At 41.5% G+C, this 18,669-nt stretch overlaps 1 protein-coding gene across 1 annotated transcript; it reads right to left on the bottom strand.

Annotated features, from left to right (window-relative positions):
• Nucleotides 1–920: 920 nt before the first annotated feature.
• rhbdd1 (rhomboid domain containing 1) lies at nucleotides 921–15,350 on the bottom strand. The gene is made up of 7 exons (XM_029714258.1): nucleotides 15,144–15,350; nucleotides 11,922–12,385; nucleotides 11,528–11,660; nucleotides 8,579–8,667; nucleotides 5,775–5,828; nucleotides 3,108–3,227; nucleotides 921–1,846 (listed from the first exon to the last, which is right to left on the bottom strand). Exons 2-7 carry the CDS (start codon nucleotides 12,355–12,357, stop codon nucleotides 1,737–1,739), a joined length of 942 nt encoding a protein of 313 aa, XP_029570118.1. The 5' UTR covers nucleotides 12,358–12,385; nucleotides 15,144–15,350; the 3' UTR covers nucleotides 921–1,736.
• Nucleotides 15,351–18,669: the final 3,319 nt, after the last annotated feature.

Raw genomic sequence — 18,669 nt, 5'->3', positions numbered from 1 at the left:
TTCATCCTACCATACATCAACATTCTCAATTTCTCAGTGCAAACATACCCTTGCTGTCTGGTTCAATTTGGACCCTAAGGTAATTTTTTGGTCAATGAGAATATTGTGGTCACCCGATTGTCTTCTTTTAACTGTAATGTATCCAAAGATGACCAAAGTCAGAGGGCAACAGAACATAACTATTGTTAAAGGCCCCATATAAACAGGGCTGAGAGAATTCACCACATTTTCTGTACTGTTGGACTAGAGAGAGCTTCGCAGTGGAAGCCACACTCAGGAGGATGTAACGTCACAGAAAAGTGATTGTCTGCCAGATTGAATAGGGAGTCGTTTCAACTCCATTCATTCTATTACTATCTGTAACATTCGGAACATTTCACATTACTGAATATACCCGCTTCCCCTGAGTCATTCCATGTGATTAACATAATGAGGCCCTCTGTCCCAATGGGAGCGTTGTGGGTGTACATATGTAGATGAGAAAACACTGACAGTATATGACCAGTCTGTCAGAAGTGGCTCTGAGTTGTTGACTGACTGACTTCGGTTCTGGAAAGGGGGGAAGCGTTCTTCTCCAAACCCCTCCCCATTCTCAATGTGTGGCTACTCCCGTAACGTTAGAGGCATATCAGAGGTTAAACATGGTAACTCAACATCACTGACACACGCAAACACAGAGGCTGAGCCATCCCCAAGACAATCCTCTTCTTAAAACATTTGGTACGATTTCTGTCAGCACACTTAATCCTTATAGGATAACCCTTTCACTAACACACACATTCCTCTAAGCAACCAGTAGTCTTAAAAGCATTATGTGGACTGTTTAAAGGTAAAATAAATGCATCTAATTTCCAAGTGTCATGTCTGATTGTCTGGCCTGATGCCAATTGTAAATGGTTATTGGAGTATTATAAGCTTCATACTAGATCAAGTGTAGTCTTTAATGTACTGAATATATTGTTTAACAAACAAGATTATTTTAAGAAATACATCATATTACACTCATGTTAAATTACAAGTTCATTCTCAGATTCCCTCTAGAGCAAAATGTATCAAAATAGAAGACTTAGTTCCCAGATCTATAAAATTGCTTTTTCATATTTGCCAAGAGACAGATACAGTATATTTGGTAATCCTATTATTACATTCAAATACTACAGGACTTAAAATCTTAATTGATAGTTGAAAATAATTAAATAGTAGCCCAATACATACGGTAAGAGCTCAATGGCACACCAACCGTGGGGTATAGATAGCACAAGAACGGCGTCATTGGCACCCATTCAATAAATCTGACACTACAAAGTGAACATGTCAAATCTGGCATAATTTGTGTGCTACCAGGCTGACAGTGTGGTTCATAAAATGCGATTTGGATACATCACTGCATAATATTTATACGTTATCAAATATTTTTTATTATAAAATGACAAATGAAAATACACTCCCCAACAGCTATGAGAGTTGGAGCGCGAGGCTAAACTTCTGCTGTTCTGGTCCCTTGGCTACCACTTTGTAAGAGCGTTAAGCGAACCCGTGCACAGATACTGTGTGTGACTGGGTGAGAGCGAAGTCTTGCATCTTGCTCATCGCAATATCTGAGGTACTGCCTTGTGCAACATAATTTCACTGATTCTACCTTCAACAGTGGACTGAGAAAATACTATAGTTTTTCAGTGTAGTATTCCTTGAGGAAAGAGATTTTTATCCTCCAATGAACCAATAGTCCAGCTTGGTCAGTCAAAGTGGTCAATCCTCTGGAGCCGCCGCCTCCTGATCTCCTCTGCTGTCAGTTCTCCTGGGATGTTGAAACCATACGAGTTTGGTCTTCTCTGAGTGGAGCCCCCTAAGGGACATAAGAACAAGATTTGTTTTCTGAATTATAATGATTGACACATGCAGGTGTTGTGACGAGGCTGTAGGCTTGGATTGGACTGTGGGCACTCATATAGAGGAGTTATTTGACCCAACATTTAGATTAAATGGAGGACTTCAAAAATCTTAAATCAAAAAACATATTCAAGCACTTCCAATTAACTCTATTTTCCAGCACAATTAACTCCATTGTACACAGGCTTCCCACATCAAAACAAGCTGAAATGAACTACTTTCATTAATCCGCTTGCTCTTCCCTCATATTTAGCCTCACATTGAAGTGTATAAACATTCAGGACAACCAGGGCTACAAGTACAACACAAACCCACTTGACATAAAAAATTGCAAATGTCAATCAAAAAATAAGTTCTGCCAGGCAGAAACCTGATTTAGAAAAAAAAGTGTAAGTACAGAAAATGTTTGCTCAATGGGAAATGAATATCCATCTAGTCAGTGACAACTGTGTGGAGTTTGTGACAGCAACTATGTGAGCTTATTACAGTATTATAGACAATATGTCCTGGGATTTCCTATGGTCTTCTATGTAGAAGAACCCCTTACCTTTTAACGACTTGTGTGGCTGAGCGTCATAGAGCATAAGAAACAGGTCTTCCCTGTGGCTCAGTTGGTAGAGCATGGTGTTTGCAACGCCAGCATGGTGTGTGCAACGCCAGGGTTGTGGGTTTGATTCCCACAGGGGGCCAGTACAAAAAATAAAAAATAAATGCATGAAATGAAATGTATGCATTCACTACTGTAAGTCACTCTGGATAAGAGCGAAATAAGAGCGATAAGAGCGAGTCTGAATGAAACCATTCAGACTCTACAGGCGTTTGTGAGATGAACTGCTCCCCCGGACCCCTACAGGATCCGCCCTTATCTCACAAACATCTCTCTAACTCAGCCCCCATTGAATCACACAGACTAATGGTATCAAAATAAATAGATGAATTCAATGGACGAATCCAACCCAGAAGTCTGTAGCTCAAACCACGATGTTTAAAAGGGCGTGACAGTGGGACTCGAAAGGTTAAGGCTTTTTATTATTCAAACTTTCAAGGCCTCCGTGAATCTTGATTAAGGTATGCAACTGAAATATAATTTTTTTTTAATGGTTTGCAACGGTGAATGAAAATGTGTGTTTCTTATTCGACAAGGCCAGGTAGTCCCCGTCTTCTTCCGTTTGTTGCCTACTGCTTAATGAACACAACCCAGGCCTGTGTTGTCTCACCTCTGCCATTGAGACTGGCTCTGATGGCTGCCTCGTACTGCTCATCTTCTGATAGACCTCCAGTGTAAGGGTGACCATTCTGGGGCTGCGCACGAGGTCCTCCACTACTGCCACTGTATCCTACAGAATCCCCCCCATCCACACACACAATAGGATTACCAAATATATCAGGCTCTTGGAAAGTATGAGACCATTTTCAGAGTGCTTGGTACTACACTGAACAAAAATATAAACGCAACATGCAACAATTTCATAGATTTTACTGTGTTACAGTTCATATGAGGAAATCAGTCAATTGAAATAAAATCATTAGGCCATAATTGATGGATTTCACATGACTGGGAATACAGTTGGTTACAGATACCGTTAAAAAAATGGGCCTCAGGATCTCGTCACTGTATTTTTGTGCATTCAAATAGCCATCGATAAAATGCTATTGTGTTTGTTGTCCATAGCTTATGTCTTCCCATACCATCACCCCACCGCCACCATGGGGCACTCTGTTCACATTGTTGACATCAGCAATCCGCTCGCCCACACAATGCCATACATGTGGTCTGTGGTTGAGGTCGGTTGGAAGTCCTTCCAAATTCTCTAAAACGACGTTCATTATGGTAGAGAAATGAACATTCACTCTGGCAACAGCTCTGGTGGACATTCCTGCAGTCAACATGCCAATTGCACGCATCTCAAAACCTGAGACATCTGTGGCATTGTGTTGATGTGCAAGATGGCGCCAAAAGACATGGCAGCTCTGCTTCTAGGTCCTAAGCAACTTTGCAGTATTTTGTTTTTGTTGTGTTTCATACGTTTTTACAAGCATTTCACTACACCTGCAATAACATCTGCTAAAAATGTGATTTGATTTGTGTGACAAAATTGCAAGTTTTAGATTGTCCCCAACACAAGGTGCACCTGTGTAATGATCCTGAGGTTTTATAATCCATCCACCTGACAGGTGTGGCATATCTTGGTAAAGGAGAAATGCCCACTAACAGGGATGTAAACAAATTTGTGCACAAAATCTGAGAGTAATATGCTTTTTGTGCTTATGAAAATGTTCTGGTATCTTTAATTTCAGCTCATTAAATATGGGACATACATGTTGCATTTATATTTTTGTTCAGTGTATATTGCACACACAAACAAAAATAATTCAGACTCTTTACCCATTGTGGAAGCGAGACGTCAATAAATCAAGGTGCAAAATGAGTAGACACAGTTGAAGTCGGAAGTTTACATACACTTAGGTTGGAGTCATTAAAACTCGTTTTTCAACCACTCCACAAATTTCTTGTTAACAAACTATAGTTTTGGCAAGTCGGTTAGGACATCTACTTTTTGCATGACACAAGTAATTTTTCCAACAATTGTTTACAGACAGATTATTTCACTTATAATTCACTGTATCACAATTCCAGTGGGTCAGAAGTTTACATACACTAAGTTGACTGTGCCTTTAAACAGCTTGGAAAATTCCAGAAAATGATGTCATGGCTTTAGAAACTTCTGATAGGCTAATTGACATCATTTGAGTCAATTGGAGGTGTACCTGTGGATGTATTTCAAGGCCTACCTTCAAACTCAGTGCCTCTTTGCTTGACATCATGGGAAAATTAAAAGAAATCAGCCAAGACCTCAGAAAACAAATTGTAGACCTCCACAAGTCTGGTTCATCCTTGGGAGCAATTTACAAACGTCTGAAGGTACCACGTTCATCTGTACAAACAATAGTATGCAAGTATAAACACCATGGGCCCACACAGCCATCATACAGCTCAGGATGAAGGCGCGTTCTGTCTCCTAGAGATGAACGTACTTTGGTGCGAAAAGTGCAAATCAATCCCAGAACAACAGCAAAGGACCTTATGAAGATGCTGGATGAAACAGGTACACAAGTATCTATATCCACAGTAAAACGAGTCCTATATCAACAAAACCTAAAAGGCCACTCAGCAAGGAAGAAGCCACTGCTCCAAAACCGCCATTAAAAAGCCAGACTACGGTTTGCAACTTCACATGGGGACAAATATCGTACTTTCTGGAGAAATGTCCTTTGGTCTGATGAAACACAAATAGAACTGTTTGGCCATAATGAACATCATTATCTTTGGAGGAAAAAGGGGGAGGCTTGCAAGCCGAAGAACACCATCCCAACTGTGAAGCATGGGGGTGGCAGCATCATGTTGTGGGGGTGCTTTGCTGCAGGAGGGACTGGTACCTCACAAAATAGATAGCTTCATGAGGATGGAAAATTATGTGGATATATTGAAGCAACATCTCAAGACATCAGTCAGGAAGTTAAAGCTTGGTTGCAAATGGGTCTTCCAAATGGACAATGATCTCAAGCATATTTCCAAAGTTGTGGCAAAATGGCTTAAGGACAACAAAGTTAAGGTATTGGAGTGGTCATCTCAAAGCCCTGACCTCAATCCTATAAGAAATGTGTGGGCAGAACTGAAAAAGTGTGTGCGAGCTAGGAGGCCTACAAACCTGGCTCAGTTACACCAGCTCTGTCAGGAGGAATGGGCCAAAATTCACACAACTTATTGTGGGAAGCTTGTGGAAGGCTACGCAAATGTCAGGAATTGTGAAAAACTGAGTTTAAATGTATTTGGGTAAGGTGTATGTAAACTTCCGACTTCAACTGTACATGGAGCTACATACCTGAAGAGTTATTATATGGATTTTGTCTGGCATGGTATCCATTCATCACAAATCCTGTTGGGAGAGGAGACACCTGATCATTTATTTTGTCTAATCATGTAATGTTGTAATATTATACTGTGGTTGGACACATAACATGATTTGTTTTGTTTCCAAATGCATTTAACCTGACATTTCTATGAAAAACAGTGCAGCTCAGAACCAGCACCACATACATGTCGTCGTCTTGTTTAAAGAAGGACAAAACCACTGTGGTTTGGAAAGACAAAAACATACACACAGACTAAGGGCGACTTTTTCAACCATGCTTTTGTAGCCGATGTGAAATGGCTAGCTAGATAGCGTTGACGTCACCCGCTCTGAAACTTGCTTCGCAAGGGCCGCAGCTGTGACGAGTAACAATGCTATGTGGGTGACAGTTGTCGATGTTCCAAGAGTCCCTGGTTGGAGCTCAGGTTGGGGAAAGGAGAGGCATAGAAGCAACACTGTTACAATGCTTTAGAAAGTATCCTAAAATGTAGCATCATCGTCTGATTTGGAAATCAGTCTGACTAAAATCTCAAATTGCCCGCTTGACACAAACTGCCATGAAGGTCATGGGTGTGAGTCAGCATGTGTCCCTGCAGCCCATTTTTGAACAAGCCTTTATCAGGCAAGCCCAGAAAATTATTTCAGACCACTCCCATGTACTCCACTCGGAGTATCAGCTCCTCCCCTCAGGCAGATGCTATAGTGTTCCCCTACATGTAAGCTGAACAGGTATAAGCACACCTTCATTCCCATGTCTATCAAATACCTAAACAGCAATAACTACTGGGTAAATGGGTGGAATATGTGAATAAATAATCAATAGATTAATGTAGATCTGAAAATTACTTAAAATGTGTTAATGGTGTTTATTTCAAACTGATGTTCATATTCAAGTATATTGACGTTCATATTTATTCTTACATGTGAAAGCTAAAAAGACAGGAATACATTACAACATATAGGCTATTTTAGGTAAATATAGAAGTTGGCCTTTAAGCAACAACAACATCCTCGTTCATAGGCATATGGATTGTCACTGATAATTGTGAGTTGTTTTAGGAAACTAGGCATATGTCGCACGTCACTACTTCACAGGAGAGGCATTTGACCGTAAACATTACATTTTTATTTGATCAACATTTTATAAATTTTTGGGGGCAGAAATGCCTTCTGGAACATGTGCCTTAATAACAAACGTGTATGCCATATGTAAATTTGAATTGTTTTTAAATTACGAGCCTTGTTGGTTAAGCCACGGAAAAAGATAGGAACCTTCCCGGTAGCCATGATTGGCTGAGATTATGGATGGGATGGACATGCCGAGATCTGAGTTCGGATTGGTCTGCCATGTAGCTCGCTTCTGTCTGTAATGAGCTGCTCAGTATGTGTAGGTAATTCTTTCTAACACAGATTTTTTTTGAAAGACAGCTCTCTACTTTCTGGAGGACAGAGTTTTGAAATCAGTGGAATGCCCGGTGGAAGCAGAGTAGGATTGCAAATGCGGTGGGAGTCAAAAAGAGAACACAGAAGGATGTTGTATAAAACACCTGTCTCCAGATTACATCTTCAAACTAAGGGCAACCATGGCATCCGTGACAGAGAGGGAGAAGTGTTCATCCATGTATACGGGTAAGAGTCTAGCTAGCTGCTTTTTCAGATATATGTTTCAATGTTTGTCAGAAAGTTATTTTAATTGCAAGTTAAAGCGTACTGTTACCTAGCTGGCTGGCTCACTAGCTAACGTTACATGTTGTAATATTCGTATCTCAGAGCCATTTTCATTGCTAGTTATTTAACCTAGCTAGTTGGTTAGCGTTTAGCGAACTGTAGATTCATGCAGGGTAGTAACGTTATGAGTTGGGACTAGATAGTGTCCAAGTTCCAAAATTATCCGATAGAATATCCTGCTATTAATTTGTCACTCACAACCGTAATCTATTTTCTGTAATTAGCTCACCATTAACTTGTAAATATTTGTATTTAACTAGGCAAGTCAGTTAAGAACAAATTCTTATTTACAATGACAGCCAAACCCAGATGACGCTGGGCCAATTGTGCGCCGCCCTATGGGACTCCCAATCACGGCTGGATGTGATACAGCCTGGATTCGAACCAGGGACTGTAGTGACGCCTCTTGCACTGAGATGCAGTGCCTTAGACCGCTGTGCTACTCAGGAGCCCAATAATGATCTTGTTGTGAGTTTATTTTCCAGTAATAATGAATGACAACCTTACAGACATGTTGATAGATGTAGTATAAACAAGCCTTTAGACTTTAGCACATGGCCTCACATGTGAATCTGTAAAGAGATGGGTGGGGCTAAGGCTTAAGAGGGTGTGAACGATGCTGAATGGGTGTAGACAAAGAAGAGCTCTACTGTACATTTATCAACTTTCCAAGCAGAATTACTTTCCCTCTGTTCCTCAAATGTAGTGTATGATATACCATTTTCTAGCTCTCTGTACTTTTTTATTCATTGTAAAAAAACACCATTTCAAATTTTGCTACATAAGACCGAAATGAGCCGGTCGGTCACATTTGTCCCCATTTTAATCTTGTATCTTAGCCTCTTGATAAAGTCATAAAAGGTAATATATACTTTGTGGAAATCGCATTTTATGCTCCACCTACAGAGGTCCAAAGTTGTACAGGATCCGTGCACACACAAATGCAGGTGAGACAAAAATACCAAACTCGTCATTGCACAGGTTTTTTAGCTTGTTGCGCATGTTTTAGTGAGAGGAAAACATTGCCCACAGACACACACACAAACCTGCAATTGTTCTCATGATGATCTTCAGAGGACCAGCGGTGTAGAGAAGCCCCACCAGGATGCCTGCCAGGTGTCCCACAAAAGAGGTCCTGCACAGAAGAATGTGTTATGAGTTACCACCTGGCTACAACACACACACACGACTCCATAATTAAATGACTCTCAGACCATGAGAAACAAGATTCTCTGGTCTGATGAAACCAAGATTGAACTCTTTGGCCTGAATGTCAAGCAAGACGTCTGGAGGAAACCTGGCATCATCCCTATGGTGAAGCATGGTGGTGGCAGCATCATGCTGTGCGGATGTTTTTCAGCGGGAGGGACTGGGAGACTAGTCAGGATCGAGGGAAAGATGAACAGAGCAAAGTACAGAGAGAACCTTGATGAAGAGCGCTCTGGACCTCAGACTGGGGCAAGGTTCACCTTCCAACAGGACAATGATCCTAAGCACACAACCAAGACAACGCAGGTGTGGCTTTGGGACAAGTCTCTGAATATCCTTGAGTGGCTCAGCCAGAGCCCGGACTTGAACCCGATCGAACATCTCTGGAGAGACCTGAAAATAGCTGCGCGACTCTCCCCGTCCAATCTGACAGAGCTTGAGAGGATCTGCAGAGAAGAATGGGAGAAACTCCCAAATACAAGGGAGAAACTCCCCAAATACAAGTGTGCCAAGCTTGTAGCGTAATACCCAAAAAGACTCAAGGCTGTAATCACTACCAAAGGTGCTTCAACAAAGTACTGAGTAAAGTGTCTGAATACTTATCTAATGTAATATTTCTGTTCGGTTTTTTTGTTTTTATTTCCAAAAATGTCTAAAAACATGTTTTTGCTTTGTCATTATGGGGTATAGTGTGTAGATTGATGAAGGTGGAAAAAACGATTTTATCAATTTTAGAATCCGGCTGTAACGGAGCAAAATGTGGTAAAAGTCAAGGGGTCTGAATATTTTCCAAATGCACTGTATTTCAAGATGTTGTGGTGTCACGATCGTCGTAATAACATTCGGACCAAAGCCCAGTGTGATATGGGTTCCACATGTTTATTGAATGAAACGCACAAAAACAATAAAGAACAAATGAAACGTGAAGCAAATGAAGTGCTCACAGGTAACTACACATAAACAAGATCCCACCAAAACACAGTGGGGAAATGGCTGCCTAAATATGATCCCCAATCAGAGACAACGAAAAACAGCTGCCTCTGATTGGGAACCATACCAGGCCAACATAGAAATAAACAACCTAGATTACCCACCCTAGTCACACCCCGACCTAACCAAAATAGAGTATAAAAAGGCTCTCTATGGTCAGGACGTGACATGTGGATTAGGCATTCTAGAAGAAAAAGAAACGCACACCTATTAAGGCGAGGTGCTGGCTAGCGGAGTAGAAAACTTGAAAATAAGGGAGAGCCGCACACTCTAGGAGCTCAGATGCAAAGATTTTATATCCAACGTTTCGACAGCCAAGCTGTCTTCATCAGGGTATGATCACAAACACTGCGAGATGACTCGTTTATATAGTGTCAAAAGACACACAGGTGTCTGTAATCATGGCCAATGTGGATTGAGCGTGACATGTGGATTCCCTAGAAATAATCTGAATTAATGTAAACATTGCATAACTTGTCTAAAAAAAAGTGTTCTCTTGGCACAATTTACCGGGTACGGAGTAAGTTGAGCCGCGGGACAAGGTAAATTATGCCGCCTACACATTTCTGCACTGAATGAAAACCATGTCTATCTTTATTTCTCAAACACAATTCAACACAATCACTTTTTGGTATTTTAATAATTTTAAGCATATTTTAACAAAGGCTTAACAGGGATTCTTGTCATCTCAAATTTCAGCGATAATGCCTTGCATTACAACCGGTAAGAAAAAACATGAATTTGCTAAACTTGCCATTGGCACAACTTGCCCCATGGCAAACATTTTGACTATATTAGCTAACAGCTGTCAGAGCAGCTCACAGATCACTGCACCTGTACATAGCCCATCTATAATTTAGCCTAAACAACTATCGCTTCCCCTACTGTATTTATTTATTTTGCTCCTTTGCACCCCATTATTTCTATTTCTACTTTGCACTTTCTTCCACTAAAAATCTACCATTCCAGTGTTTTACTTGCTATATTGTATTTACTTTGCCACCATGGCCTTTTTTGCCTTTACCTCCCTTATCTCACCTCATTTGCTCACATTGTATATAGACTTATTTTTGTACTGTATTATTGACTGTATGTTTGTTTTACTCCATGTGTAACTCTGTGTTGTTGTATGTGTCGAACTGCTTCGCTTTATCTTGGCCAGGTCGCAATTGCAAATGAGAACTTGTTCTCAACTTGCCTACCTGGTTAAATAAAGGTGAAATAAATAAATAAAATAAAATAACAGCTACAAGGATGCAATTTCATGCTAGGTATAAGACCTCATATTGAAGATTTTTGAGACCCCAACTGATGTATAGAACAATCTTTAAATTATGTACTTTGGGTTAGATACAAGAATAATGAAACCTCTAACACAATACATTTATTGGACCTAACTTGCTTATAACTGTCTCCATGTGGTTTCTTCCTTCACAGACTCCATGAAACGATGACCTCTTCGTAAATATTTGGTCAAACTACACATTTTGTGTATGGTTTCCTAGAAACAAGGGAGGCTCAACTTACCCCACTCTCCCTTATTATCAAACCTAGTTATGTCTGTAAGCTTTCATTTAGAACTATTTGACACATTGCGGATGATAAGAGACTGTCTAGTGAACTTACAATGAACCTTGGGTCATGTTCATTCGGGCACACAAGAGTAAAAAAATGTCTAACTAAAATTTGCATTTCTTATTGGAAACTTGTGAGAGCTGGGCTGGGGAAAAAGTATGTAGGCATAGACCATGTGTTTACTGTGCATCTGACTACTCCTGCAACAAAGAAGAACTCACCCCGGTGACGTTAGATGAATCAGCACCAGCTCAACCCAGCTGGCGTAGCGATTGGCCACTGGGACGCCCATCACGTAGGAGACACCTCCCGGGTGGTAGTGGTTACTCAGCACTTTCAGAGCGAAAAGCACTCCTACAACACAGGACAGACAGTTCAGTCTCACCATGCCACTCACAGCACGATTGAGGTCAATTCAGTTCTTAATTCAGGAAGAAAATTCAGAGTTGAAAAACAGAGTGGACCTTTTTATTGACCAACAGAGGCCCATTCAAGTTTAAGCCTGGGGGTTTTCCTGGTCCAAAAACTCCCATGACCCAAACTATTGTGAGGATGGATAGAAATCTTCCTCAGCAGCATAACAGCAAACACACTGACACTATAGCTAGCTGGTACCTGAGAAGCCGACTGCACACTGCATGCTGTAAGAGGGGTCCTGGGTGATCTCCGAGAGCACCATCTCCAGCAGCAGATAAATCACGCCCGTCAGCAGGGAGAAAACAGCCAGAAGCCAGGCGTAGAAGCTGCTGCCAAGCCGGGGCTCCAACTTGACGCCCTTCCACAGGAAGGATGCCATGTTGAAGTACAGGTGCCAGTCGTCTAGGTGGTGCAGCGGCGACAGCACGAGGCGGCGCCAGTCACCCCGCCAGTAGGCCTGCTGGACGCTGATGCAGGCCTGGAGGAGGGGTAAGTTGGGCACCAGAAAGAGGTAGACGTTAAGGCCTAATACAGCCAGCGTCACAGGGGGAATGTTCTCCACCCCCACCTGGAAGACCTGGAAGGCCAGGAGGATTAGGCCCAGCTGACCCCCCCCCCTCTGTCGGTAACGCATCCTCCTCACTCAGCTGCGGTAGCTCAGCCTGGAGTGACACACACACACGTACAATTAAATACAAAACCATACAACTTTCTTTGTCCATTGTGAAACAGAGATTTGTCATTTTTTGCATTCTTATGGGGATTTTTAAACACCACACAAGCACACAAGCTTACAGAACAGGACCGCCGAGCGCTGAAGCACGTGAAAATCATCTGTCCTCGGTTGCAACACTCACTACCGAGTTCCTTACTGCCTCTGGAGGCAAAAGCACAAGAACAGTTCGTCGGGAGTTTCATGAAATGGGTTTCCGTGGCCAAGCAGCCGCACACAAGCCTAAGATCACCATGCGCAATGCTAGGCGTCGGCTGGAGTGGTGTTAAGCTCACCACAATTGGACTCTGGAGCAGTGGAAACGCGTTCTCTAGAGTGATGAATCACGGTTCACCGTCTGGCAGTCCGACGGACAAATCTGGGTTTGGCGGATGCCAGGAGAACGCTACCTGCCTGAATGCAGTGGCAACTGTCAAGTTTGGTGGAGGAGGAATAATGGTCTACGGCTGTTTTTCATGGTTCGGGCAAGGCCCCTTCGTTCCAGTGAAGGGAAATATTAACGCTACAGTATACAATGACATTCTAGACGATTCTGTGCTTCCAGCTTTGTGGCAACAGTTTGGGGAAGGCCCTTTCCTGTTTCAGCATGACAATGCCCCCGTGCACAAAGCGAGGTCCGTACAGAAATGGTTTGTCGTGATCGGTGTGGAAGAACTTGACTGACCTATACAGAGCCCTGACCTCAACCCCATCAAACACCTTTGGGATGAATCGCCAAACATCAGTGCCCGACCTCACTAATGCGCTTGTGACTGAATGGAAGCAAGTCCCCGCAGCAATGTTCCAACATCTAGTGGAAAGCCTTCACAGAAGAGTGGAAGCTGTTATAGCAGCAAAGGGGGGGGGGACCAACTCCATATTAAAGCCCATGATTTTGGAATGTTTGACAAGCAGGTGTCCACATACTTTTAGTAGTGTACCATGTCTTGTTTTGATGTGTTTTGACTGATGTCACGTGTATTCTAATATGGCAAAAATTCGCTAGCTAACCAACAAATGCAACGATGTATTTGAGAAAAAACAAGTGTTCATAGTGCAAATGTATTTATGTTTTCAATAAACATTGGAGACGAAATATAGTTTACATGTCAGCCAACCCAGTCTGTTTTGCCCCATAGTTGCGCACGCGTCTGTTTTGTGTCTATGGAATAAATACTATAATATTTACTGTAGTTTTTTGGGGGGACTTTACTTTAGTATTAACAGGACCAAAGTCTTCAAAAACACTACAGTGAATACTGTAGTATTGCGGACATGACTGTAGCATACTGTGGTATTTATAGTTTACTATAGTATAAATACTTTAGTATTTTTTTTTATTATATACTAGTAATTACTGTAGTTCCCTGCAGTCTGTAGTATACAGTTGTATTACTGTAGTGTTTTTGCAGACTGTAGTATACACTATAGTATTTCTGTATACATTACTGTAGTACTTACAATAGTGCTTTTGTTTGATTATCTTTGATATAGCAATGGGGGATTTCTCCTTGAGGAAACCTACTCAACAAAATACTCTTAGAGCACATTTTCCATAACCTGTAAATAGGTAGGTAGGTAGGTAGGTAGGTAGGTAGGTAGGTAGGTAGGTAGGTAGGTAGGTAGGTAGGTAGGTAGGTAGGTAGGTAGTCTGAACCGATAGCACAGCACTCCTGCTCTTTCTGTATCCATTAGGGAACACATGATATAGTCTATATTTGGCATGTAGGCTTTTCACTTATGGGTGGTACAAATTAGGATATGAGGGAGTGGAATGGGCAGGTTATATGCAAACTAAATACTGCCAGGCCCATCCAATCAGATTGAGAGAAAAAATACTCCTCAGCTAAAGCAGCATTTTCCTCCTTAACTCTAATGGCGATAAGACAGAAAGAAAAAAAATAAAGGAAATATGCATACATTCTTTGTAAAACACAATTTTCACCATGATGCTAGAGTGGCTAATGCCTAGGAATGATAGTTACTTTCTGATTATACACAAAATCTGCTACAATATGTAACTTTTTGGTTGACCTGACAAAATTCACATGTTATAGATCTGTCAATATTATTTAAACCAAGTCTAAGAAACGATAGATCTGTTGTATTTTACATTTAGCAAAAGCTCTTATCCAGAGCGACTTACAGTAGTGAGTGCATACATTTTACTACAACCGTATGTGCGCTAGCTTCAAATTCAATACTTTTGGTTATGAAAAATATATTTCACTTTTACACAGTGCAATGATTCTGACTAATTTCAGTATGTGACAAAACAAGCAAATATAGTGTCAACTATTTGAATTTTAGCAACGAGGATATGGCTGCGCGATTTCTGCAACGTGCATCTATAAGGAGGAAAACGATGCCTTTGCAGCCTGAATGGAGGATGCTTTATGTAGGAGCCGGTCCACTGGGGACATGAGTGTATTTATTACCTGGAATGCACATCGTGTTTAGACGATAGTGCAGATCTAGCGCCCATGCACTACCGGATTCCTAGGCTAAGATTAGGCCTTACATTCCTACTTAAGACTGTCAGAAAGCAGAGCAATAAACACAAAACAAAAGTCAAAATGTAAAGAATATAGTTAGCTAGCTTTCATACCGGAGCAAACAAAAAAACTGACCTTGACATTCAATCTCAAATGACAGACATAACGTTTTGGTTTATAGCTGGTTGATTTTGCCCCAAAATTGTAACTTACTTCCTGGTAAGGCGCAGACAGTATTTGAATATATCGCTGGTATTGTCGGTCTCTTTGTCTTCTGGCCGACAAAACACTTATTAAAAGACCATTAAGGTATACTGGGGTTTACCTACACTTAATCATACACGGTAAACCTTTCATGAAATGTCAGATGAATAGAGCATGTGATCATAACAGGGTCGTATAGTACACACTGTACAGACCATAATAAAAACGTTTTGCAACGAAAACGAGCGTTTCTTATTGGACAAGTTCACGTTAGTCCCTCCCAGGTTTGCTTCTGTTTGGTTTCCAGTGAATATACACCCATTATCTGTGTGAAAGTTCAGTGACATTACCATATCGCACCACAACAGCAGCATCTGACAACATTGTATCAGCACGCCACATACGCACTCACTTTTTTCTATCTCTATGTGTTTCACTTCCCTGTCAAAATAAAAGGTTAAATAATAATAATAATAATAATACACTTTAGAAAATGTCTAAAAAATATATTAGTAAGTTGTGTTTGCATTGCTTTTTGTATCATCTTATGTGTTCGTTGTTCAAAGTATTCAGACCCCTTGACTTTTTCCACATTTTGATACGTTATAGTCTTATTCTAAAATTGATTAAATATATTTTAGACATCCATGTGAACTGCCTGCTTAGAATTCAAATGAAGAGGACATTTGTTTACTTGCTACCAACATAAAGCCTCCTACACCCCTCATGGTGTAGGTACATTTACATTTTAGTCATTTAGCAGACGCTCTTATCCAGCACGACTTACAGTAGTGAATGCATACATTTCATACACATCATACATTTTTTTCTCTGTACTGTTTTTTTTCTCTGTACTGGTTCCCTGTGGGAATCAAACCCACGACCCTGGCATTGCAAACACCATGCTTTACCAACTGAGCCACACGGGACCAGGTAGATGGCTATAGTCGCTGTTATCCACTCTTCTGTAGATGTTGTTGGTCAATTTTGTTAATTTATCAAAAACAAAAAAATCTGAAATACCTTATTCACATAAGTATTCAGACCCTTTGCTATGAGACTCAAAATTGAGCTCAGGTATATCCTGTTTCCATTGATCATCCTTGAGATGTGTCTACAACTTGATTGGAGTCCACCTGTGGTAAATTCAATTGATTGAACATGACACACCTGCCTATATAAGGTCCCACAGTTGACAGTGCATGTAACAGCAAAAAAACAGGCCTGAGGTCAAAGGAATTGTCCGTAGAGCGCCGAGACAGAATTGTGTCGAGGCACAGATCTGGGGAAGGGTACCAAAACATTTTTGCAGCATTGATGGTCCCCAAGAACACAGTGCCCTCCATCATTCTTAAATGGAAGAAGTTTGGAACCACCAAGACTCTTCCTAGAGCTGGCCGCCCGGCCAAACAGGGGAGAAGGGCCTTGGTCAGGGAGGTGAACAAGAACCCGATGGTCACTCTGACAGAGCTCCAGAGTTCCACTGGAGATGGAAGAACCTTCCAAAAGGACAACCATCCCTGCAGCACTCCACCAATCAGGCCTTTATGGTAGAGTGGCCAGACGGAAGCCACTCCTCAGTAAAAGGCACCTGACAGCCTGATTTTAGTTTGCCAAAAGGCACCTAAAAGACTCTCAGACCATGAGAAACAAGATTCTCTGGTCTGATGAAACCAAGATTGAACTGTTTGGCCTGAATGCCAAGCGTAACGTCTGGAGGAAACCTGGCACCATCCCTACGGTGAAGCATGGGGGTGGCAGCACCATGCTGTGGGAATATTTTTCAGCGGCAGGGACAGGGAGACTAGTCAGGATCGAGGGAAAGATGAACGAAGCAAAGTGCAGAAAGAGATCCTTGATGAAATCCTGCTCCAGAGAGCTCAGGACCTCAGACTGGGGCAAGGTTCACCTTCCAACAGGACAATGACCCTAAACACACACTCAAGACAACGCAGGAGTGGCTTCGGGACAAGTCTCTGAATGTCCTTGAGTGGCCCAGCCAGAGCCCGTACTTGAACCTGATCGAACATCTCTGGAGAGATCTGAAAATAGCAGTGCAGCGACACTTCCCATCTAATCTGACAGAGCTTGAGAGGATCTGCAGAGAATAATGGGAGAAACTCCCCAAATACAGGTGTGCCAAGCTTGTAGCGTCATACCCAAGAAGACTTGAGGATGTAATCGCTGCCAAAGGTGCATCAACAAAGTACTGAGTAAAGGGTCTGAATACTTTTTATTTTTTCATTTTATAAATTTGCTAAAATTTCTAAACCTGATTTTGCTTTGTCATGAGGTAGTGTGTAGATTGATGACAGAATAACGATTTAATCTATTTTAAAATAAGGCTATAACAAAATATGGAAAAAGTAAAGGGGTCTGAATACTTTCTGAATGCACCGTAGCTATTGTGTACACAAACATCACCATAACCCCTCCTACCTACATGTTCTTTATTGACTCTCATGGTGTGTGTGTATGCCTGCATGCATTTGAAAGAAAGAGCATGAGCGTGGATGTACAAGAGAGTGCATGTGTTTGTGTGTGTGTGAGTACGGCCATTGGGCACAGCAGGCAGTAGGCCTCGCTCCAACAGTGTCTGTCTGTCTGTCTGTCCGTCTTGCTGTCTGTCTGTCTGTTTTCAAAGCAGTGAGGGCAGCGATGGACTAGGACACATGAAAATCTTCATTCAGAACCCGTCCTGTCAAGGCCCCTTAATCCTTCGATTTTGCAAGCTAAATAGGCCCAGGGATAATCATTCCGGACCAATGAGATCACCGCTCAATGGCCAATGTGTGAGCACTTCCCCTGTCCCCAACACCAGTCCCAACCACATACACTCATGTGCACTTACAAACACACTGGCACACACATGCATGCAAGGGAATGAATAACATCTGCTAAATATGTGTATGCGACCAATAACATTTCATGTACACACACACCAGCACACTCATGTGAATGCACACACATACACACATGCGTGAGCGCTCACACACACACACACACACACACACACACACACCACTGACCCAGACAACTGACACAATGTAATGACACTGACTCTCACAACTTTACAGTACACACCATTGACTTATACAAATATACAAAACACGGACAGTAAAATCTCAACCACATCCCTACTGTGCTAGGATAAGATGCACACACAACTCAGCACATTGGCCATCTTCAAAGTACATTGAAACTGTTAAATAAAATCAAAGTGTATTAGTTACGTACACAGATATTGGAGTTTCAGCTAAATGCTTGTGTGTTGTAGGTCCAACAGTGCAGTAATATCTAGCAAAACACACAATATATTTATATTACAGACTCTGACATTGCTTGTTCTGATATTTCTTTTTTTCAATTCTTTGGGATTGTGTGTATTGTTTTGTATTGCTAGATATTACTGCACTATATGATGTATAAACACTGAACAAAAATATAAATGCAACAGTAAAGTAAAACAGTAGAGCTGAAATAAAAAATCGCAGAAATGTTCCATATGCACAAAAAGTTTCTCTCTCTCAAAGTT

This window comes from Salmo trutta, chromosome 26 (genome assembly GCF_901001165.1).
Source record: "Salmo trutta chromosome 26, fSalTru1.1, whole genome shotgun sequence".
NCBI lineage: Eukaryota > Metazoa > Chordata > Actinopteri > Salmoniformes > Salmonidae > Salmo > Salmo trutta.
Note: the sequence above shows the minus strand (reverse complement) of the source record. Positions and strands in the feature narration are given on the sequence as shown.

Bases quoted from the DNA above. Each gene is read 5' to 3' on its own strand.
- rhbdd1 (XM_029714258.1), bottom strand. From the start codon at position 12,357: ATGCGTTACCGACAGAGGGGGGGGGGTCAGCTGGGCCTAATCCTCCTG. The intron at 11,661-11,921 runs GTACCAGCTAGC...CCTGTGTTGTAG, and splicing joins GTGTGCAGTCGGCTTCTCAG to GAGTGCTTTTCGCTCTGAAA. The intron at 1,847-3,107 runs GTGAGACAACAC...TATGTCCCTTAG, and splicing joins AGCCAGTCTCAATGGCAGAG to GGGGCTCCACTCAGAGAAGA.